The 24,606-nt window shown below is 53.8% G+C and overlaps 1 protein-coding gene across 1 annotated transcript in view; it reads left to right on the top strand.

Annotated features, from left to right (window-relative positions):
- TESK1 (testis associated actin remodelling kinase 1) overlaps window positions 1-24,606 on the top strand; it is a 493,128-nt gene that overhangs the window by 334,342 nt on the left and 134,180 nt on the right. The window contains exon 3 of the mRNA XM_078674640.1: window positions 24,541-24,589. Coding sequence (XP_078530766.1) covers window positions 24,541-24,589 — 49 coding nt within the window. The remainder of the gene's footprint in view (window positions 1-24,540; window positions 24,590-24,606) is intronic.

Raw genomic sequence — 24,606 nt, 5'->3', positions numbered from 1 at the left:
TTTTTAAAGGCAAGTAGTCTTCTCGGCGCTTGGATGGTTCTGCGCCCTTATGAGTTGGTTTCTTGAAGAAAAAGGGGGGGGGCTTGAGTTGGAGGCTGGATAAATGTCCTCAGGTCACTGCAGATGGACCCTGGGGTTCCCTAACGCTGGGCCGGATCAGGGGGCTTGTCTAGGATGCCTCACTCAACTTAAGAGGCAGCACCTCAAACCTGTCACTCCCAGTGGCATAAGTTCCTGACTAGGCCCTCCCGCCTAAATCTCCTGCGTGGGTTCCCCAGGTCAGTGATTCCCCAACTGACTAAAAAAAGTTCCCTCCCTTGCTTAAGTATGCCCAGGTCAGGTGACCACTCTCTAAGGCGGCAAAAATCAGCTCCGCCTTTCTTCTGGAATGTTCCAGGAGCTTCCCCACTCTACCTATGGACAGGGGATGGCAGGCTGGCATTGCAACAATGTATGGGGATCCAGCCAGCTCCTGGCAACTAGGGTGCTACACTAAAAGACCACGCTGCAGTAGCGGGGGCCAGTGGCAGCCATGTTTGGAGTAGAGAGCACCTGCACCCTAACATGGATTAGCCATAAAAAGGTGCCCAGAGACCTAAGGGCCAACAAAAAGAAGGTGGGAAAAATGAGTCGAGGGCGAAAAAATAGGGAAAGACCACCTAGGGCTGACAGGTCTAACATGCGTCCCCCCCCCCCCCCCCCCAGCCGAAAGAGGGGAGAACTACCCAACCTCTGGGGAGTTCTCGTCGCTAAGGCAGAAAAACCGGGAGAGACCGTCAGTGTTGGCGTGGTCAGCTCAGAGCCGATGTTCCACCCTGTTGGACTTTGGCCCTTAGGGCAGGTTCACCCCTAGACTTTTTGCCATGGTGACCTGGTGATGGTGATTTTTGGATTCTGCGCACTTTCACTGTGTCCCAGTGGAAAGAGCGTGCGCACTCTGAGTGCATGTGCTGAGCTAGGCCTGCCCGCCCATAGGAATGCATGGGGAATGTATGTGTCCCTGGTAGTTCCTGATGCGTGGGGTGTACAGGCTTGAGTCTGGTATGTGTGAACTCGTGAGAGTGAATGCTGCGAGATGGTGTATGCGGCATGTATGTGTCTAGAAGAGAAGTGCTACTTCTAGACATGGCTGTACGTGTGCTGTGAGGGTGCTGGAGTGTGATTGGCTGGAGCTGGCTGGCATGCCAGGCTCCAGGAAGTCTGGATGGGTCTGCCCGGTGGTGAGTGGGAGATTAGCATGAGTGATGTGTGGGAGGAGTGTACCTGTGTCCTGGATGGGCTGGGTTTTCCCCACACAATGCTGGCTCCGCCCCCCTGTGGTGCGTCTAATGACCCAAGCCCTGCCAGTGAATAGAGAGGGTGGTTGAGGTAAACAGAGTACTCAAGAACCAGCTGCGACTGGTTCTGCCCCCACCCTGCACCTTCAGACAAAGGAATGTACTGTATAAAAATGGGGCTGTGTCCCCACAGAAGTTGTTCTTTTCTTGATCCTACTTGAGGGGGGCTGCTGCTGCTGCTGGGGCCAGGAGGAACCGCCACTTGGACTGCCTCCCTGCCTGGAGGGCCAGTGAGCTGGCCCCTGGCCCAGCCTTGCCCCCTGCCTACCTGGAGGACTTTTGCTGGACTTTGGGCTGTCCTCTAGCGCTGGGAGCGCTGGATTTGCCTCATAGCGCTTGGAAGTGCTTCATTTCCTCCCCTAGCGCCTGAAAGCGCTTTTATTTGGCTTACAGCGCTTGGGAGCGCTGTATCTTCTCTGCCGGTGCCCACCCGGCATTTGGCTGCTTAAGTGCCGCCCTCGAGGGATTCCCCGGCGTGGGGATCCCCCTTTTTGCCCATTTTGCGGCGCGGGAGCTCACCCCGCTTATTGCCGATTTTTAAAGTCCCCTGGCAGGTGCCCACCCTGCCAGGGACCTTGCGCTGTGTTTGAAGAGCCGGTGCCCACCCGGCATTGCCCCTCGAAGATCACCACCGCAGCCCAGGGGCATTGGGATCGTTGCCGGGCCGCTGCCTTGTGCGACCCGGAAGTGCCGCCTCCACGTCTCCAGGGCCGCGCTACTACTGGTTGCCCTCAGCAGCGCGACCCGGAAGTGCCCGCGACTCGCCTGGTTGTAGGCGGGGCTTCAGGACAGGAAGGAGGAAGCCAGAAGCTGCCGGGATCTGGTAAGCGAGGAGAGAGAAGCTGGCGTCTTCCCTTGTCCCACCCCCCTCCACCCCCCCCCCCCCCCGGGCTCCCAAAGCGAGGGAGAGCCCAGGAGAGAGAGGGGAGAAGTGCTGCAGGGAGCGAGGCTCCCGTGTGAGGAGAGCCCCGCCCGTCCGGAGGAAGCCGGTGAGTGGGGCCCCGGGGGCATTTCCTTGTCGAGTCCCAGAGAAGGACTCCACTGTTGGGCTGCATTTCTGTTGAGCCGGTCGAGGCTCCAACCTTCAGGCGGCACCTTTGTGCATAGAGCCACGAGGGCTCTAGTGCCTCCCTGTTCCGACGGGTCCCCTGAGAGGGACCCCCCGACCCATTTGGTTTACGAGCCCAGAGAAGGCTCAAGGTGCCCCCTTTTGTTTTAGAGCCTAGAGAGGCTCTTTGGGGGCCATGTGTGTTTAGAGCCCAGAGGAGGCTCCAGGGGGCATTTCCTTTTGCCCCACCAGTGTGCTTGAGCCCACAAGGCTCCATCGTGTTGCCCCATCTTCACCCAGCTGCCCAGCACTTTGTGGGCAGCTGCCACGTTTAGGACCCTTGACACTGGACACAGGGCGTCCTAGACCCAGAGAGGCCAGTTGGCCTAGGGACAGTCACAGGTGGTGACTTACGTGAGTTTGGCGCAATTGTACTTCCTCCTTACACCTCTGAATGTATGCATTGCATCATGTGTTATGTTCTTACACCCCTACAGGTATTGTGATACATAGGTGGTTGTTTTCTCCCTAGTTGGTGCTAGTGAGGTCCTGGTTACCAGTGATAACTGGTTGTGTTATATTTTTGTGCTACAGTGATTTACGTTCTAAGTGCTATTTCTGAAAGTGGTACTTCTGATTCCTGACAGTGGTCCAGGTGGCCCTGTCTTGTAAATATCCCCTGTAAATTCTGCCCGTGCCTCTGGCACATTGTAAAGTGTGTGTTTTATCTAATGTGTTTTGGTGTAATACAAAGGCTATTTTTATATAACCTTGTGTGGAGTTTCCTTTGTGGTGGGTCCTGGGTGTTGTTGCTGGGGTGCGTGCGCAAATACTTAACTTACATCGCCTCCAAGTTTAGCCTTGCTGCTCGCGCCACGTGTGGTTTACTTCTTTGGAACCCTCGATAATTGAATTCATCTCGTGGTCGTTGACAATGAGTACTCATATTTTCCTCTTGTGAAAGACTTACCATCCATACATGACAGTCATCGAGAGGCTGGATGACATTTTCGCAAACTGGAGTGTTCCTTCCATTCTCAAATCTGACAACGGTCTACCCTTCCATAGCAGAGAGTTCAAAGACTTTCTTAATTGTTTGGACATCAAAAATCCGAAAAGTATACCTCTTTGGCCACAGGCAAATGGTATTGTTGAACAATTTATGAGTACTTTGAAGAAGGTGGTTAAGTGTGCTGCGCTGGAAGGAATCGACCTCAAGTCAGCCTAAAACCCAGCCCTTTGTGCCTACTGTACCAATCCTGCCACATTGCTGTTCGGGAGAGCTCTTGGAACAAAGATACCACAGTGAATCACCAGTCAGTCAATAGACCCTGGCAAAAAATTCTTGTCACTGGCACCTCCCACAAATGCAAAAGGAAGGCTTACATCAGTAAGCACGGTCTTCGATAAAGGAGACTGAATTCTTGTCAAGCAAAAGTGACATGCCAGACTGGCGCTGGGTTTGATGCTGAAGCTCTAAGAGTTGTGGCAAGCAAAGGACATTAGGTAACTGCCCAATGACCCGTAACATCCATAACCTGAGACTCGTCGCACTTTAAGCATTTGCCTCAATGTTTGTTGGCTCCAGACCTCACGAGTGAGGCAAGTCCACCTGAGTACTCAAATCAAGCATCCAACTCCTCTCCAGAAATGCCAGATGAAGGCGCCCCTTCCTCTTTCTCGAGCAACTAGATCTGGAAGACTGGTATGAGAACTTCGGCGACTCGTCGAAGTTATAATGTGTATATATTCGTAAGTACTTTTTATTTAACAAAGGGGGATATGTGTCCTGTGTTTGTGTGTACGCGCCCTCAATTGGTCCACAGCAGACACCTTATAGGTACAACGTAATCTGTTGGGTGTGGCTAATAAAGTTTGTAACCGTGTGTTCAGTTAACAGTTGCATGCTGAAGAATAAAAACATGCAAACCAGAGCTCCGTGTCTGGCGTGGTCTGTTGCATGCTCCTGGGCTGGGGAGGATGCTCCACCCAGCATGGCAGCGGTTTGCTATGATAGAAGTTCCAAGCCACAAGCAGGTTAAGAAAGTGACTTTATTCTTTAAGTGTAGGAGCCCATGCCCAGCAGGTCCAACTCCTGTGACCTCCAAGTTTCAACTGCCACTAGTTGTGTTGGTTGGAACTCAAAGGCCAAGATGCTAGGACATGGAATAAGTTATAAAGGGAATCATGGAATATGACAGGTAAGTGAATATGTGTACAGAAATGAAGGTGGGACGAACAATAATCTTAAATCCTAATATAGTGATCTGCACTGGTGACACTCCTGTCCAGAAAAGCAGCTGTCCTCACTCCTGCCCAGCAGCTGTCCTCACTCCTGTCCAGCAGCCTTCCTCACTCCTGCCCAGCAGCTGTCCTCACTCCTGCCCAGCAGCCGTCCCCACTCCTGCATAGCAACCGTCCTCTCTCCTAGCCAGCACAGCAGCCGTCCTCGCTCTTGCCCAGCACATCAACTGTAGTCCCTCCCGCCCAGCACGGCAGCCACCACACTCCTACCTATGCACACTCCTGTCTTTGCACGATTAGGTGTGCACACTCACTGCTAGCATGCGCACTCTATAGTCAGACCTTCCTGACACAGGCCATACTCACTCATGAGATGTTGTTGCCAGAGCCTGAGGCCCTTCTCGCGATGGATTGCTTTACTCTGTCCTCTCTGGTACCTGGCCACCTCCCCGCCATTCCCTCCCAATTGCAGCGTCTGCTTCGTGTGTGCTGGCGGGCTCACGCTCGCACTAGGCGCCGACCACCCTCGTGAGTTAGGCAAGTTGTAGCCCCCTGGCCCGCTTGCGTTGCGTGGGCCGAGGCCATCCTGCTACAAACCTGTCCCGACTAGAGGACGTGTAAGAGGTGAGCAGAATCTATCTTACCACATCCCAGTTGGTGCTCCATGCCCAGGTTAGGCCTGCGTGACCCGGCTCAGTGTTGATTGCCCCTCAGTGTCCCTTTTAAATGCTAGAGGTGGGCGAGCCTGTTAATTCTCAAGTCTGGCTCGGGGTTCTCATAGACTCTCGAGCCCAATACAATATGAGCCCAGCCCCTCCCCCTGATTCAAGGAGATCAAACACTGACATTGTCTATCGCCATCTTTCACAAATAGACAATGTGACCGTGTTGGTGTTTTTTAAGGTTGCAACAGCTTATTGGTTTTCACGAGCAGTGAAAAGCAGGACCTTGTTACTACTCAAAAACACCCAACACAAATGCAGTGTCTTTTAGCAACTCTATCTAAAAGACAGCGTGTCTGTGTTGGTGTGTGTAAGAACTGGGACCACCAGTTCCTCGGGGGGTAGCTTGGCTCGAGCAGGAAGGCATCCAGGGGCTTACGTGTAAAGCAGCAACACAACACACTCATCCACTGAGACAATAAGTGGGCGCAATAATCGAGACCACACCAGTATTTGTGATTGAAAATCAAGGTCTTTTATATAGGCTTTAGATCAAAGCAATTCGGGCATTAGTATTTCATTAGCATCTTATTAAGGTGTTTCAGTAAAGCGGTACATTAGGCATTCTCATCAGGTGAGCAAAACATCAAATAACACAGCCTGTCGCATTATACTCTTCAGCAGCCTAAGGGGGTACTTTCATAAACCATGGGCTAACATTTCAAGAAGCAGTTACGAACATTCCCTCTTGTAAATATCAACAATTCAAAACCAGTAATCATGTCATCGAAATATCAATTGAGTAAATCAAGCAGTATCATAACACAACCCCATCAGGATTCATTGAGGCCCGCCCCTGCAATAAATTCAGTACAGGGCAATGATTCACAATTTAATTAGCAGGCATGACCAGTTAATTCAGAATGAGCCTGTCTTCAGGCATGCACAGTTAGTCGGTACTGAGGAGCGTTTAAGTTTAACCACGGCCTCCCAGTCATTAGAGGCTCCTTGGGGCCAACGGGGCCCTCTCTCAGTACTCCCCGGGGGAGGGGTGAACTCGGGGCCTTGGGGTTACCTGTTATTTTCGGCCCTCAGGGGCCCTTGCGATGGCTTCGGGGGCAGGCAGAGTGGCTTCGGCCCTTCCGGGGCCTCACTCGGCGCGGTGCAGGGAGCAGATGCGGGGCACCAGGAACGAGTGAATTTAGCTTGGGGGCAAATCGAAGGGGGCTCTCCTGCTTCACGGCCCCCTCCGCAACGAGTCGCAGCTTTCCTCGGGTGCCGGGCCTTGCTAGAAGGGCTCGGCGGTAGCAGCCAATGGCTGCGCAGCTTGGGCGGGGGCGCGGCCGATGACGCCGCGGCGCTCCTGCTCACGTGATGTGGGTAGCCCGGCCTCAGGCCTAGTGCGCAACGAGCGGCGGACCTCTCCTGGTATCCGGGGGCCGCCGAGGGGGGCACAATGCTGGCGCGGGCCACAACAAAGCGCCGGGGCCGGAAGGCGGGACACTTGAGGCCTGAGGAGAATTCCGGCGGCCCTCTCCTGGCACACGGGGGCCGCCGAAGGGCAATCTTGGCGCTTCACGAGGCGCGGCAGGTAGGCGCTAGAAGGGCTCACAGCGCTTGACGAGGATCGCGCCTGAGGGGGCTTTCAGCGCTCCTGGTGGGGCGCAGCAGGGGAGAGCTTCTGAATTCAGGCAGTCTTTGACCCAGCGCTTGGAAAGGGGATAAATTACAGCGCTTTCAAATCATGCAGCAAGTAGGCAGGCAGGATGTAAGGCAGAGCAAGTTAGTCAGGGGGAGACAGGCAGGGCAAAATAGGCCCAGATGGAGTCCGGGAGTGCGCAGAGCAGCACAAGTCCAGTACCTGGATGATCCTCCTGCAGTCTCTGGTTAAAGGCAAGTAGTCTTCTCGGCGCTTGGATGGTTCTGCGCCCTTATGAGTTGGTTTCTTGAAGAAAAAGGGGGGGGGGCTTGAGTTGGAGGCTGGATAAATGTCCTCAGGTCACTGCAGATGGACCCTGGGGTTCCCTAACGCTGGGCCGGATCAGGGGGCTTGTCTAGGATGCCTCACTCAACTTAAGAGGCAGCACCTCAAACCTGTCACTCCCAGTGGCATAAGTTCCTGACTAGGCCCTCCCGCCTAAATCTCCTGCGTGGGTTCCCCAGGTCAGTGATTCCCCAACTGACTAAAAAAAGTTCCCTCCCTTGCTTAAGTATGCCCAGGTCAGGTGACCACTCTCTAAGGCGGCAAAAATCAGCTCCGCCTTTCTTCTGGAATGTTCCAGGAGCTTCCCCACTCTACCTATGGACAGGGGATGGCAGGCTGGCATTGCAACAATGTATGGGGATCCAGCCAGCTCCTGGCAACTAGGGTGCTACACTAAAAGACCACGCTGCAGTAGCGGGGGCCAGTGGCAGCCATGTTTGGAGTAGAGAGCACCTGCACCCTAACATGGATTAGCCATAAAAAGGTGCCCAGAGACCTAAGGGCCAACAAAAAAAAGGTGGGAAAAATGAGTCGAGGGCGAAAAAATAGGGAAAGACCACCTAGGGCTGACAGGTCTAACATGCGTTCCCCCCCCCCCCAGCCGAAAGAGGGGAGAACTACCCAACCTCTGGGGAGTTCTCGTCGCTAAGGCAGAAAAACCGGGAGAGACCGTCAGTGTTGGCGTGGTCAGCTCAGAGCCGATGTTCCACCCTGTTGGACTTTGGCCCTTAGGGCAGGTTCACCCCTAGACTTTTTGCCATGGTGACCTGGTGATGGTGATTTTTGGATTCTGCGCACTTTCACTGTGTCCCAGTGGAAAGAGCGTGCGCACTCTGAGTGCATGTGCTGAGCTAGGCCTGCCCGCCCATAGGAATGCATGGGGAATGTATGTGTCCCTGGTAGTTCCTGATGCGTGGGGTGTACAGGCTTGAGTCTGGTATGTGTGAACTCGTGAGAGTGAATGCTGCGAGATGGTGTATGCGGCATGTATGTGTCTAGAAGAGAAGTGCTACTTCTAGACATGGCTGTACGTGTGCTGTGAGGGTGCTGGAGTGTGATTGGCTGGAGCTGGCTGGCATGCCAGGCTCCAGGAAGTCTGGATGGGTCTGCCCGGTGGTGAGTGGGAGATTAGCATGAGTGATGTGTGGGAGGAGTGTACCTGTGTCCTGGATGGGCTGGGTTTTCCCCACACAATGCTGGCTCCGCCCCCCTGTGGTGCGTCTAATGACCCAAGCCCTGCCAGTGAATAGAGAGGGTGGTTGAGGTAAACAGAGTACTCAAGAACCAGCTGCGACTGGTTCTGCCCCCACCCTGCACCTTCAGACAAAGGAATGTACTGTATAAAAATGGGGCTGTGTCCCCACAGAAGTTGTTCTTTTCTTGATCCTACTTGAGGGGGGCTGCTGCTGCTGCTGGGGCCAGGAGGAACCGCCACTTGGACTGCCTCCCTGCCTGGAGGGCCAGTGAGCTGGCCCCTGGCCCAGCCTTGCCCCCTGCCTACCTGGAGGACTTTTGCTGGACTTTGGGCTGTCCTCTAGCGCTGGGAGCGCTGGATTTGCCTCATAGCGCTTGGAAGTGCTTCATTTCCTCCCCTAGCGCCTGAAAGCGCTTTTATTTGGCTTACAGCGCTTGGGAGCGCTGTATCTTCTCTGCCGGTGCCCACCCGGCATTTGGCTGCTTAAGTGCCGCCCTCGAGGGATTCCCCGGCGTGGGGATCCCCCTTTTTGCCCATTTTGCGGCGCGGGAGCTCACCCCGCTTATTGCCGATTTTTAAAGTCCCCTGGCAGGTGCCCACCCTGCCAGGGACCTTGCGCTGTGTTTGAAGAGCCGGTGCCCACCCGGCATTGCCCCTCGAAGATCACCACCGCAGCCCAGGGGCATTGGGATCGTTGCCGGGCCGCTGCCTTGTGCGACCCGGAAGTGCCGCCTCCACGTCTCCAGGGCCGCGCTACTACTGGTTGCCCTCAGCAGCGCGACCCGGAAGTGCCCGCGACTCGCCTGGTTGTAGGCGGGGCTTCAGGACAGGAAGGAGGAAGCCAGAAGCTGCCGGGATCTGGTAAGCGAGGAGAGAGAAGATGGCGTCTTCCCTTGTCCCCCCCCCCTCCACCCCCCCCCCCCAGGCTCCCAAAGCGAGGGAGAGCCCAGGAGAGAGAGGGGAGAAGTGCTGCAGGGAGCGAGGCTCCCGTGTGAGGAGAGCCCCGCCCGTCCGGAGGAAGCCGGTGAGTGGGGCCCCGGGGGCATTTCCTTGTCGAGTCCCAGAGAAGGACTCCACTGTTGGGCTGCATTTCTGTTGAGCCGGTCGAGGCTCCAACCTTCAGGCAGCACCTTTGTGCATAGAGCCACGAGGGCTCTAGTGCCTCCCTGTTCCGACGGGTCCCCTGAGAGGGACCCCCCGACCCATTTGGTTTACGAGCCCAGAGAAGGCTCAAGGTGCCCCCTTTTGTTTTAGAGCCTAGAGAGGCTCTTTGGGGGCCATGTGTGTTTAGAGCCCAGAGGAGGCTCCAGGGGGCATTTCCTTTTGCCCCACCAGTGTGCTTGAGCCCACAAGGCTCCATCGTGTTGCCCCATCTTCACCCAGCTGCCCAGCACTTTGTGGGCAGCTGCCACGTTTAGGACCCTTGACACTGGACACAGGGCGTCCTAGCCCCAGAGAGACCAGTTGGCCTAGGGACAGTCACAGGTGGTGACTTACGTGAGTTTGGCGCAATTGTACTTCCTCCTTACACCTCTGAATGTATGCATTGCATCATGTGTTATGTTCTTACACCCCTACAGGTATTGTGATACATAGGTGGTTGTTTTCTCCCTAGTTGGTGCTAGTGAGGTCCTGGTTACCAGTGATAACTGGTTGTGTTATATTTTTGTGCTACAGTGATTTACGTTCTAAGTGCTATTTCTGAAAGTGTTACTTCTGATTCCTGACAGTGGTCCAGGTGGCCCTGTCTTGTAAATATCCCCTGTAAATTCTGCCCGTGCCTCTGGCACATTGTAAAGTGTGTGTTTTATCTAATGTGTTTTGGTGTAATACAAAGGCTATTTTTATATAACCTTGTGTGGAGTTTCCTTTGTGGTGGGTCCTGGGTGTTGTTGCTGGGGTGCGTGCGCAAATACTTAACTTACATCGCCTCCAAGTTTAGCCTTGCTGCTCGCGCCACGTTACCTAGAGGGTGAGCAGGGGTTATCTTGGCGGGTAACTCCCTTGCCCTGACTTGGGGGTGGTGGTCTCTGACTGACTTTAGCGAGAGCCCTGGCCAGCCGGGGGTTCCATTTCCAACACACCCTAAAGTCCATCCCCTGTAGGGAAATGGACCACCTTAGCAACTTGGGATTTTCGCCTCTCATCTGCATGAGCCAGCGAAGGGGACGGTGGTCAGTTTGAATTAGGAAGTGAGTGCCAAAAAGGTTCTTCAAGGCCCAGACCACCGCGAAGGCTTCTCGCTCGATGGTACTCCATAGCTGTTCCCGAGGGAGGAGTCTTCTGGAGATGAAGGCCACAGGTTCGTCTTGGCCATCCTCGTTGAGTTGCGACAGCACGGCGCCTACGCCATGCTCTGAGGCATCTGTCTGCATGATGAATTTTTTTTTGGAAGTCCGGAGTGGCCAGCACCGGAGCGGTGCACATCGCGCGCTTCAGTGTTTCAAATTACCTCCTGGCAAGCAGCCGTCCAGATCACCTTGCGTGGCTGCTTTTTGGACGTCAACTCGGTCAAGGGGGCCACGATGGTGCCATATCCGTTGACGAACCTGCGGTAGCAGCCAGTGAGGCCGAGAAAAGCTCTGACCTCAGTCTGAGTCTTGGGGGGGCTGCCAGGCCATGATGGTCTCAATTTTGGCCTGGAGTGGCTGCACCTTACCCCCGCCCACCAGGTGTCCCAGGTACACAACAGATCCCTGTCCAATCTGGCACTTGCTAGCCTTGATGGTGAGGCCAGCACGTTGGAACGCCCGCAGCACCTCCTGGAGATGCTGCAGATGGTCCTCCCAGGTGCTACTGAAGACAGCTATGTCATCCAGGTACGCTGCTGAGAAGGACTCCAGGCCAGATAGCACCTGGTTCACCAACCGCTGGAAGGTGGCCGGAGCATTCTTGAGCCCGAAGGGCATCACTCGAAATTGGAAGTGGCCTTCGGGGGTGGAGAACGCTGTCTTCTCCTTTGCTCCATCGGCCATGGCAATTTGCCAGTACCCGGATGTCAAGTCGATGGTGCTGAGGTACTTGGCTGCTCCCAGCCGGTCAATCAGCTCATCTGCCCGTGGGATCGGGTGAGCATCTGTCTTGGTGACAGAGTTCAACCCCCGATAGTCCACACAGAACCGAAGATCTGGTGTGGTGCCCTGCGGGGCCGCTTTCGGCACCAGCACAACCGGACTAGCCCACGGGCTGCTGGAGGGTTCGATCACCCCAGCATTTTGGTCACCTCACCCTGGATGCTGTTCTTCACCTTCTCGGACAGCCGGTAAGACTTGGTTTTCACTGGCGGACTGTTCCCTGTGTCCACATCATGGGTACACAGATGTGTAATTCCAGGCGTGAGGGAGAACGAGGCGTGCTGCGCCAATACCTGGCGGGGTTCCACTGAACCATCCTTTGCCTGAGCCGCTAGAAGGTCCGGAAGAGGCTCACTCTCCTCCTCCTCGCTCACATCCGTCACCATGAGGAGAGCAAGCTCCGATCGCTCCTGGTGAGGCTTCAGGCGGTTGACGTGGAGCACCCGATGGGGCTGACGGGGGGTCTTCAAGTCAACGACGTAGGTGGTCTGGCCTCGACGCTCCACAATCTCGTACGGACCAGTCCACCGGTCCCGGAGGGCACTAAGCTCCCCAGGCTCCATGACCCACACCTTCTGTCCAGCGTCCAACTCCACCGTCCGAGCGTTGCGGTCATACCACTCCTTCATGACGGCTTGGCTAGCCTCTAAGTTGTCTGAGGCTTCCTTCCCCAGCTTGGCCATCTGGCTGCGGAATGCCAGCATGTAGCTGACAACATCACGGGGAAGCTTCTTCGAAGTCTTCTCCCACCCCTCTTTGACAAGACTGAGGGGTCCCCTAACGGGATAGCCATAGAGCAGTTCGAAGGGGCTGAACCCGACTCCCTTCTGGGGTTCCTTGCGGTTCGAGAACAGCAAGCAAGGGAGGAGGATGTCCCATTTCCGCCTCAAGTCTTCTGGCAGGCTCCGGATCATCCCCTTCAAGGTCTTATTAAAGCGCTCTACGAGCCCGTTAGTCTGGGGGTGGTAAGGAGTGGAGAACCGATAGGTCACTCCGCACTCCTTCCACATGGCCTGCATGTAGGCCGACATGAAATTTGTGCCCCTGTCCGACACTACGACCTTGGGGAATCCCACACTGGTAAATATCCCCATCAGGGCCCGCGCCACCACAGGTGCAGTAACGGTCTTCAGAGGGATATCCTCCGGGTACCGAGTGGCGTGGTCCACTAACAGCAAGATGAACCGGTGTCCCGCAGAGGTCGGAGGGTCCAACGGCCCAACGATGTCAATACCGACCCGCTCAAAAGGGTTCCCGACCACCGGGAGTGGTTCCAATGGGGCCTTCACTTTGGTCCCCGTCTTGCCAATTGCCTGGCAAGTCTTGCAGGTCTTGCAGTAGGTGTCAGAGGCAACTCTCCTCCTAGGCCAATAAAAATGTGGGACTAGCCTCGCAAAGGTCTTGTCCTGGCCCAGGTGTCCAGCCAATGGTATCTCATGCGCCAATTCCAACAAAAAGGCCCGGTAGCACTGGGGGACCACTAAGGCCCTCGAAGATCCATGCACCGGAACCTTTGGCTCACTGTACAGGAGGCCATCTTCCCAATACACGTGATAACTGCCGGTCTCTTGGTTGACCGATTGGGCTTCGGCCTGTCGCCGCATACCTTCAAGCGTGGGGCACTCCTTCTGCGCCCGACAGAATTCCTCCCGGGTAGGCCCTCCTTGCACATGCCACTCGGCAAGGGTAGGCAAGTCCCCCACGGGAACGACATCCACCTCCACGGACTCCGGGGGTACCTCCGCGGGCTCCCCATCCATCACACGGGGTGTGTCCTCCGCAACACTCTCCTCTGGACCGGCACTGGGTTGGGCCATTGTCACAGGCTCCAATCCGGGTTGAGCTTCTTGCTGGGCAGCCATGGACCGCGTGACTACGCAAGTCCACCCTGGTAACCCCAGCATCTCAGTGTGGGCCTTAAACTCCACTTCCTTCCAGGCGGTATGTTCCAGGTCATTACCTAGCAGACAGTCCACAGGCAAGGCAGGGCTGATCGCAACTCTCAACGGGCCTGACACTCCTCCCCACTCAAAGGGAACTTGAGCCACAGGATAGTAGCTCATACTGCCGTCAGCCAACAGGGCCGGATGGAACACATCAGGTACTACCTGCTCAGGGGACACCAGCCGCCTCACTACGGTGGTCATGCTGGCTCCTGTGTCCCTCAGAGCGTCCACCTCCTCCTCATTGACCTTCACCCTCTGCTGGTACTTAGCAGTATTCGATGGTAAGGGCGTCTCTGGGACCATCTCTCTATCCCCAAGTGAAACCAGGGTCAGGCCTGTCCACTCCCCTTCCCTATCTAGGGGCAGCTCCATCCCAAGCGCTACACTAGCCACCCCGGGACTCTTGCCACCAGTGGGGGCTGGGGGTCGTTTGCGACACTGGGCATCTCCCTTGTAGTGTCAGACCTCTCCACACTCATAGCACCGGACCACTTTTGGCTGCTGACTCTTGTCAGGGTAAGTCGGTTTTGGAGAACGGGTCTGAGGTGGGGTACCTACTCCTCTCCCAAACTGTCTAGTTTGTGGGCCTCGTGAGAACTCCATTCTTTTATCCCCACCCTCTTTCTTCTGGGGGGCACCATGTCTGCCTTTCGGGCGATCTTCCCCGGGGCCCTTGTGCGACACCTGGGTGCTAACCCAAGTATCCGCCTCCTCCGCAAGCTCACGGGGATCAGTAAGCTTGCGGTCCACCAGATGTTGGCGCAGCTCCGGAAAACACTTATCGAAGTGGTGCTCTCTCAAAAAAAGATTGTACAGGCCCTCATAATCACGCACCTCGCTGCCACGCACCCAACCATCCAGAGCCTTACGGGCATTCTCAAAAAAATCCACCCAATTCTGCGTGGACAGCTTATGGCTGCCACGGAACCTCTGGCGATACCTTTCGGGGTTGAGGCCAAAATGTTTAATGAGCGCCTCCTTCATTGGGGAATACCTGAACTGGTCTGCCTTATCTAAATGCAGGAGGGTGTCCCTGACGTCAGGAGGTATATACCGGTACAAACCACCTCCTCAATGTTTCTCAGGCACCCCATGGGCAGTCAAGGCCACTTCATACGCCTCCAACCACCTTGCAATGTCTTCCCCCTTGGTGTAGCTCGCCATCACCTCCTTAGGTACCCAGAATCTGGGCTCCTGCTGAGCCTCTGGTACGCTGCCACCATTCGGACTTCCTGGCACACCCAACTGTAATGCTCTCAGCTCCATTTCTTTGAGCTGGAGCTCGTGCGCCAACTTCCTTTCCTCCATTGCAAACTGCTTATCTTCCCTTTCTCTCTCCCTCTGGTGCTCTAACTTGGCCAGCTCCCACTTCAATCGCCTCTCCTCCCTCCTATCCTCGTACTCCTGCGGCGACACACTCCCCCTTGATACACTGCTCCCTGCCCCGGAACGTCTTCCTGGCAATGCATTGTCGGACATATCAATGTTGAGCAGGCCTGGGTCTTCTTGAGTGTCTGCCTCCCCTTGTGTGACCTGTTCCTCCTGTTCCTCATCCTCTCTCTCCCCTGGGTGGGCCCTTACCCATGCCCTCAAGGCGGTGCAGAGCTCTTCTTTTACAGCTCTCTGCCCCACCGGCACCCCCATCCCCTGACAAAACTCCCTTAACTGCACTACCGTGTACCTATCAAGGTCAGCCAGCTGGAACTCCATTATGTCAGGTGGGGACCCAGGTAACTTGGAAGAAAGATACTAGGACGTAGGCAACAATGCTGGGTCAACACAGGTCCCTACACACTTTGCAGGCTAGACAGTGGTGGGCAATTGAGTTAGCTTGTAGGCACCACAGGTGTCCAATTAATTGCAGCGCACTCTGTCCCTCTGGAGGGTGCTGGGTAGCTACAGGTCCTGGATCCCACCGCTCGCCACCAATGTAAGAACTGGGACCACCAGTTCCTCGGGGGGTAGCTTGGCTCGAGCAGGAAGGCAGCCAGGGGCTTACGTGTAAAGCAGCTACACAACACACTCATCCACTGAGACAATAAGTGGGCGTAATAATGGAGACCACACCAGTATTTGTGATTGAAAATCAAGGTCTTTTATATAGGCTTTAGATATTTGATATTCATGGGATTTTGTAAAGCGCGACTATCGCTCCGGAAGGAGCATCTTGGCGCTGAGCGTGCAGGAAAAGAAACATAGTGATGGACAGGTCAGATGGCTGCGAAGACTGAGGAGTCGGATTGCTGGAATACCCAGGTTTTCAAGAGTTTCCTGAAGTGGCTCTCAGTGGGGGCTAGCCTGAGGTTAACGGGAAGGTTGTTCCAGGCTCTAGATGCTAAGAAGGAAAAAGTCTTCCCCCCACGCGTTTTTAACTTGAATCTTGGAATAACGACAAGGTGGGTTCCTGAGGATCTCAGGCAGCGCGTAGGATTGTAGTACATAAAGCGCTTGGTAAAATACAAGGGACCAGTTTTTCTAGTGGCTTTAAATACAGTGAATAGGAGTTTAAACAAGATTCTTTTGTGAAGAGGTAGCCAGTGGAGGGTGTTGAGGGCTGCTGAGGACCTTCTGGGGAGTTTAAGAACGAGTCTAGCAGCCGCATGCTGAACACTTTGCAGTTTCCTCAAGGTGGACTTCTTCACTCCTGCCATTAGTCCGTTGCAATAATCGAGTCGGGAGAGGACTAAGGCAACCACGACCGGTTTTCTGGCTGAGATGGGGAGGAAGTCGAAGAATTTCTTCAGTGTTCTAATAAGACTAAAACAGCTCCCAGCAGTGATGCGAACATGGTCATCAAAGCTGATGGATGCGTCAAATTGGATGCCGAGATTGCGTGCCGAGGAGACAGCACTAGGAGGGGCTTCTGAGTTTTTTGGCCACCAATCTTTTGGGGAAAAGGACAAGTCTTTCCCTAGGGGTATGATCTCAGTCTTGGCACTGTTACATCTGAGGTGGTTACTATTCAACCACAGAAAGACCTCGGAGAGACAGTTCTTAAATCTAAAGACTGCATCCGTGCATTTTTTATCGATGGTAACGACAAGCTGAGTGTCATCAGCATATGATGTAACGAGGATTCCGTGGGATTCTATCAGTTCACGGAGGGGGGTCATATAAATGTTAAAAAAAAGAGGGCTAAGTATAGACCCCTGGGGGACTCCTGATGTAATTGGTCTTTCTCTGGAGGAGTAGGGACCTAATGAAACCGTTTGGGATCTATTGGAAAGGAAAGATGTAATCCATGTCAGTACAGTATCTGTCACACCAATCTCGCGCATTCTGTTGATAAGAATGACATGCGAGATGGTGTCAAACGCTGCTGTTAGGTCAAGCAGAATGAGTACAGCCTGTCTTCCCTCATCCTGCAAGAACTTGATGGAGTCAGATAGTTCAATCAAGGCGGTTTCAGTGGAGTGGCCGGGACGGAATCCTGATTGTTGGGGGTGCAGAAGATGATTATTCTCTACAAAGGTTTTTAACTCGCCATATACTAGCTGCTCCGTGATTTTGCCGAGCGCAGGTAGTAGAGAGATTGGGCGCATGTTAGTGAGGTCAGTGGGGGATTTGTTTTGCTTCTTCATTAAAGGCTTTACTATAGCCTTTTTCCAGTCATCGGGAACGATGCCTGATTCAAGGGATTCGTTAATAATAGCGTTAATCGTGGGATTTACAACCTCAGTGAGGTGATGAAGAATGCTAGGGGGACATGAGTCCGTGGGGGCTCCCGATTTGCAGGCCCTGATGGCCTTATGAGTTTGTTGAAGGGAAACTGGTGGGAAACTGCCAAGGATGGAGGGAGTTGTAACGGCGTCATGGGTGGTAGTAAGGGGTCGAGGGAAATCTTTCTGAATGTTGGCAATTTTATCTATAAAGAAATCGTCAATTTGGTTGCATAGGGTTTGGGATGGAGGAATTTCAGGTAGGAGGGCTTTGGGATGAGTGAAGGACTTAACTATGGAGAAGATCATTTGCTGTTTCTGCTGGGCTTCCTCTATGGCTTTGGTAAAATACTCCTTTTTGGCCGCTTTAATACTAGAGAGATAAAGTTTCCTCTGTAGGATGTAGAGTAGCCTGGAGGCTTCATCGTAGGTTTTTCTCCATGTCCTTTCTAGGATCCTACATTGGAGGTGGCTATCAGTGAGGGACTGGGTATACCAGGGGGCATTGGGCTTTTTTTGTTTACGGCGGACTGACTGGCGGCGGTTCGGACTGGAGTTGTCTGAGACAATTTTGTCAATCCAGGTGTCGAAGTTACGAGAGTCGGACACTACATCCCCAACTAGAGTGGGGGGCAGGGCCAAAAGCTGGAAGTCTGACTTGATACGTTCGGCCACCTTCTTCCAATTAGTCGAAAGAGGAGGGAGGAGGCGCTTGGCTCTCGGTGGCATGGAGGGGTTTACCTTAATGGCAATGGGGATAAGGCAGTGATCGGTCCATATTTGCGAAATCGGGGGGTCATAGTTGTCAGATTGGAACAAATGCCGTCTAACGTATGTCCAGCCCTATGTGTCGGGGAAGTAACAAGTTGGGAGAGACCAAAAATACTAAGAGATTGTTGGAAGCTGATGGTATGCGGGTCTGTGCCTGATTCCAGGTGCAGGTTCAGATCGCCTAGAAGGGTGAAGGTGGAATAATGTGTCAGGAGTGATCCAAGTGCATCGTCGAGGGAGTCCAGAAAAGGGGTGGCATTTCCAGGTGGGCGGTAGATAAGTCCCCCTGAGAAGGAGGTGGAAGCATTAATTTTGATAGTAAAGCCGATGCCCTCGCAGTCCTTAAGGTGGCCTAGGTCGAAGGTATGGCACGTGAAGGATTTCTTGATAGCAAAGGCTACCCCCCCTCCCCGCCCAATGGGTCTATCACGCCTGAAGATAGTAAAGTCTGGGGGTAGGGCGATTGCAAGATCGGGATTCGATGAATTATTCAGCCAGGTTTCTGTAATAAAAAGGGCATCTAAATCATGGGATTGTATGAGGTCATGGATGTCTTGACCGTGGCATGCTAGAGACCTAGCATTAATGAGCCCTCCCTTAAAAGTATCCAGTTTTTGCTTAGATCGGGGGGGGGATTTAGGTGCTCCGGTGGTGACACCCAGGGACGGCCACCTACAGAGACGACACGAGAAAGGGCCCCAGAGTAGGTTGCTGAGAAGGCAGCCCTTACAGTGGTGGGCTCCCATAACGTGACGCAAGGAACATAGTTCAGAAGGGTCATACCTGATCATAGGAGCGATTTGGCCGGCATGCCCTGCGCCTGGCGCGGTCTTGGCGCGGACGGGCGCAGACGGGCTTGGCTTAGGCGCGGCTTCGGCGCGCATCCGGCGATCCCGCTGCGCCCGCCCGCTGCGCCGTCTGGCCGCCTTGCACATTTTATAGGAAGGTAAGAGGGCGGGAAGGACGGCCCGACTTGAGCACTGTCCCCACCTGCCACACTCAAGATGGCGCCCACCGCTGCCGGATATCGGCTGAGAAGCGGCTGGGCTGAAGGAGAAGAATGAATGAAAGGTGATAGAGGTGTCAGAGTACCTAGCAGTTCAATTCCCCTTATACTGACATCCCCCAAAGATAAAGTAAGGCGATTTTTAAAATTATTAAAAACGCTCCAGATGCGCTATTCTTAAGAACACAATTCTAAATGTCACATTAGTAAAATTCCTCTGCAGCTCGCAGCCCCAGTTCCCCTCACCAGGGAGAGCTTCTGAAAGGCACCGAGCGCTGCGAATGGGCTCAGTTAAGTACACCAAGAGGGCGGGAAGGACGGCCCGACTTGAGCACTTTCCCCACCTGCCACACTCAAGATGGCGCCCACCGCCGCCGGATATCGGCTGAGAAGCGGCTGGGCTGAAGGAGAAGAATGAATGAAAGGTGATAGAGGTGTCAGAGTATCAAAGCAATTCGGGCATTAGCATTTCATTAGCAACTTATTAAGGTGTTTCAGTAAAGCGGTACATTAGGCATTCTCATCAGGTGAGCAAAACATCAAATAACACAGCCTGTCGCATTATACTCTTCAGCAGGCTAAGGGGGTACTTTCATAAACCATGGGCTAACATTTCAAGAAGCAGTTACGAACATTCCCTCTTGTAAATATCAACAATTCAAAACCAGTAATCATGTCATCGAAATATCAATGGAGTAAATCAAGCAGTATCATAACACAACCGCATCAGGATTCATTGAAGCCCGCCCCTGCAATAAATTCAGTACAGGGCAATGATTCACAATTTAATTAGCAGGCATGACCAGTTAATTCAGAATGAGCCTGTCTTCAGGCATGCACAGTTAGTCGGTACTGAGGAGTGTTTAAGTTTAACCACGGCCTTCCAGTCATTAGAGGCTCCTTGGGGCCAACAGGGCCCTCTCTCAGTCCTCCCCGTGGGAGGGGCGAACTCGGGGCCTTGGCCGGCCTTCCGCCCTCCTCCCCTGGGGTTACCTGTTATGTTCGGCCCTCACGGGCCCTTGCGATGGCTTCGGGGGCAGGCAGAGTGGCTACGGCCCTTCCGGGGCCTCACTCGGCCCGGTGCAGTGCAGGGAGCAGATGCGGGGCACCGGCGCCGGGAACGAGTGAATTTAGCTTGGGGGCAAATCGGAGGGGGCTCTCCTGCTTCACGGCCTCCTCCTCGACGAGTCGCAGCTTTCCTCTGGTGCCGGGCCTTGCTAGAAGGGCTAGGCGGTAGCAGCCAATGGCTGCGCAGCTTGGGCGGGGGCGCGGCCGATGACGCGGCGGCGCTCCCGCTCACGTGATGTGGGTAGCCTGGCCTCAGGCCTAGTGCGCAACGAGCGGCGGCCCTCTCCTGGTATCCGGGGGCCGCCGAGGGGGGCACAATGCTGGCGCGGGCCACAACAAAGCGCCGGGGCCGGAAGGCGGGACACTTGAGGCCTGAGGAGAATTCCGGCGGCCCTCTCCTGGCACACGGGGGCCGCCGAAGGTCAATCTTGGCGCTTCACGAGGCGCGGCAGGTAGGCGCTAGAAGGGCTCACAGCGCTTGACGAGGATCGCGCCTGAGGGGGCTCTCAGCGCTTCTGGTGGGGCGCAGCGGGGGAGAGCTTCTGAATTCAGGCAGTCTTTGACCCAGCGCTTGGAAAGGGGACAAATTACAGCGCTTTCAAATCATGCAGCAAGTAGGCAGGCAGGATGTAAGGCAGAGCAAGTTAGTCAGGGGGAGACAGGCAGGGCAAAATAGGCCCAGATGGAGGCAGGGAGTGCGCAGAGCAGTACAAGTCCAGTACCTGGTTGATCCCCCAGCAGTCTCTGATTAAAGGCAAGTAGTCTTTTCGGCGCTTGGATGGTTCTGTGCCCTTATGAGTTGGTTTCTTGAAGAAAAAGGGGGGGGGCTTGAGTTGGAGGCTGGATACATTTCCTCAGGTCACTGCAGATGGACCCTAGGGTTCCCTAACGCTGGGCCAGATCAGGGGGCTTGTCTAGGATACCTCACTCAACTTAAGAGGCAGCACCTCAATCCTGCACTCCCAGTGGCATAAGTTTCTGACTAGGCCCTCCCGCCTAAATCTCCTGCGTGGGTTCCCCAGGTCAGTGATTCCCCAACTGACTAAAAAAAGTTCCCTCCCTTGCTTAAGTATGCCCAGGTCAGGTGACTACTCTCTAAGGCGGCAAAAATCAGCTCCGCCTTTCTTCTGGAAGGTTCCAGGAGCTTCCCCACTCTACCTATGGACAGGGGATGGCAGGCTGGCATTGCAACAATGTATGGGGATCCAGCCAGCCCCTGGCAACTAGGGTGCTAAACTAAAAGACCATGCTGCAGTAGCAGGGGCCAGTGGCAGCCATGTTTGGAGTAGAGAGCACCTGCACCCTAACATGGATTAGCCATAAAAAGGTGCCCAGAGACGCAAGGGCCAACAAAAAGGTGGGAAAAATGAGGCAAGGGCGAAAAAATAGGGAAAGACCACCCTAGGGCTGACAGGACTAATAGTGTGTTTTTAGGTCGAGCTGTGCTGCTCTGGTGAAGATCTGCTGTAGTTCAGCACATGAGGGATTCCTCGCCCACTCCCCCACCTATATTTTTCATTGGCTTGTGTTTGTCCTTCGTAAATGCTGTCTTCTGATTGATTATGAGGCTTGTTAGTCCCTCCTTATTACAAACATGACATTTGTACCCTCCCATGCCTACTGGCCCCTTCACTTCGAGTGTTACACAGTACGTGTTATGTACACTGTTAGCACTATTTTCCTTAATGAGGTTCACCTACTGCCTTCTCTACTACCCCCCTCCTGTGGTCTGTGCCTCCTCACCCCCTCCGCACTTCCGCTGTCCATGCCTTCTTGTCCCCCCTCCCGGTGTCTGTGCCTTCTCCCCCCCACCCCCCTCCCTCCCGTTGTCCGTGGTGCAGTGCGCCGGATCATTACGGCAAGTGCTGACACACTAAACTTTAGTGTGTCGTGATGAAAGTATTGAGTTCTGCGCTTGTTCACACTGCTCCGCGGGTTGCTTGGGTCTTAATGATCAAATGCGTTCACTATTAGACGGTTCGCAGCAGAACACGCCACCCATTGGGTGTTTCACGAGTGAGGGGAAGAGTTCTGTCCCTGGACCCGAGCATCTCAAGACGCTGTTACAGAACACAAGAACGGTCGATGTACTGGACATCTCTGCCGTCCTTCCAGCGTCGCTCAACACCCTGGAATTCTGGGAAAATCACTTCACTTCAGTTGATGGCAACTTGTGTGATGGAACTGGTGCTCATGTAAAGCACTTCATCCAATACCCTCTGGTCGAGTTCGCGTTTTATAAAACTGCAAAACAAGAAATGGTGGTTTTTACCACCTGAAAAGCAGCATTGTGCGGAAACTGTAGACCATCATGGACCCTCAGTTCTGGGGAGAGCAGTGTTAATTACTTTAAAATCTGCCTGCCTGCACGGCCTTCTAGCACATCAGCAGGGCAAACAGTTTACTGGACTCAGGAAGCCCTAGCCCAGTGCCCCAGGGGGATGGCTGTGTTATTTACATTATAATTACGGCTCCTGGTTTTATGGTATTTATTTTTGGGGCATTTCTGTCTGTATTTATCCATATTTCTTTTTTCCTAATTTTATCTGTATATATCTGTATTTATTTTGGTCTTTGTAAAAAAATGAAGCTAACATTAGTATATTTCCTTATTTATTCAACTGATAAAAATGCACTCATGCTTAAATGCCTGCCAGGTTTCAGTGCTGTGAGCACCCGCTGAAGGTAAATCAATGCACTTTTATGAAAATATGCAAATTTCAGTATCTGCCTTGCTGTTAAACCCTCTTTACTAAAATCCCTTTCTTTTTTAACCCCCTTTCCTATCAACCCACAGAGTTATTGGCTTGGCAGTCATGCCAGACAGGCATTAGAATTACTTAAAAGAACCCAATGTCCGTTTATATCCACATTTTAAAATAAATACAGACACAAAAATAATTTTTTTCTGTCTGTATTTATCTGTAAAAATCACTAAAAACGGAAAACAGGAAGCCCTAATTATAATCCGTACAAAAGGGGGTGGTGATGGACGGAGCATCTGAACCAATCAAACACCCTGCTGGCACCAATGCAGGTGTAGCCACACACTGCTGGCACCAATGCAGGTGTGGCCGCACCCTGCAGGCACCAATGCAGGTGTGACCACACCCTGCTGACACCAATGCAGGTGTGACCACACCCTGCTGACACCAATGCAGGTGTGGCCACACCCTGCTGGCACCAATGCATTGGTGCCAGCAGGGTGTGGCCACACCTGCATTGGTGCCAGCAGGGAGTGGCCACACCTGCATCGGTGCCAGCAGAGAGTGGCCACACCTGCATCGGTGCCAGCAGGGAGTGGCCACACCTGCATCGGTGCCAGCAGGGAGTGGCCACACCTGCATCGGTGCCAGCAGGGAGTGGCCACACCTGCATCGGTGCCAGCAGGGAGTGGCCACACCTGCATCGGTGCCAGCAGGGAGTGGCCACACCTGCATCGGTGCCAGCAGGGAGTGGCCACACCTGCATCGGTGCCAGCAGGTTGCGGCCACACCAGCATCGGTGCCAGCAGGGAGTGGCCACACCTGCATCGGTGCCAGCAGGGAGTGGCCACACCTGCATCGGTGCCAGCAGGGAGTGGCCACACCTGCATCGGTGCCAGCAGGGAGTGGCCACACCTGTATCGGTGCCAGCAGGGAGTTGCGACACCTGCATCGGTGCCAGCAGGGAGCGGCGACTCCTGCGTTGATGCCATCTTGGGGGTTGTAAGGTGGACATGAGGGGGCAATGCATGTGCATGGTGTGGACTCTGCGTCCTGGAGTTATTTTGAGCGTTTCATTGCATCCTGCCCTACAATTGAAACCTCTGGCACCAAAAGAGTCATCGATTTGACAATACTGTGTTACGCTTTATTCGAGTCGCTATGCCACCTTACGGTAGTCTTCTCAGTGGATACATTGCATAATGTGTAATCACAAAATCTGTAATCAGTTCTGGCTTCCCCTCTTGACCAAACTATGTGGTCACAGGTAGTTCTTTTATTTTTCTTCATTCTCACATGAGAGCGCCTGGAAATACACGCGTTGGGGATGTGTGCTGTACACACCCTTCTCTGGTGTTTGATTTAGGAAAAACTAATGTTGTCATCTATAACAACAACCCAGGTGCCCCGAGGGGTCCACGGGACAACTTGTCTCTTTGTTCCCCATGACGTTGTAGTCGGAGTCGGGGGCATGAATGTTTCCAAGTTGATGTTTGAGATGTTTGTTAATGAAATGCACTTTTTAAAAATGTGTAGCACCTATATTATATTTACATGTTTGTTGCAAGAGGACTTTTAAAATGTACGTGTCTCTAAGCTTAAGTCGCGCAAAGCACTCTATTTGCTTCTTTTCTTTTACTTCTGTTAATGTGTGATGAAATGTTGTTCTATTTATTTAAGACCTTTCTGCATGTTAGTGTTCAGTGAGTTAAACACCAGCCCAGTGCTGCTGCTCACCAGGGACCGTACTTTGAGCATCACTGCTGTGACTGTGGCTGGGGTGAGCGGACAGATGATGGGTTCTAGCACAGGTGTCCACACGTTTCGTTTTGTCTTTGCAGGTTCATGGGGGTCTGCGTCCACCAGGGGCAGCTGCACGCGCTGACAGAGGTGAGATGGCTCTTCGA

This window comes from Lissotriton helveticus, chromosome 2_1 (genome assembly GCF_964261635.1).
Source record: "Lissotriton helveticus chromosome 2_1, aLisHel1.1, whole genome shotgun sequence".
NCBI classification, from domain to species: Eukaryota; Metazoa; Chordata; class Amphibia; order Caudata; family Salamandridae; genus Lissotriton; species Lissotriton helveticus.
This window is presented reverse-complemented; position numbering and strand designations above follow the sequence as displayed.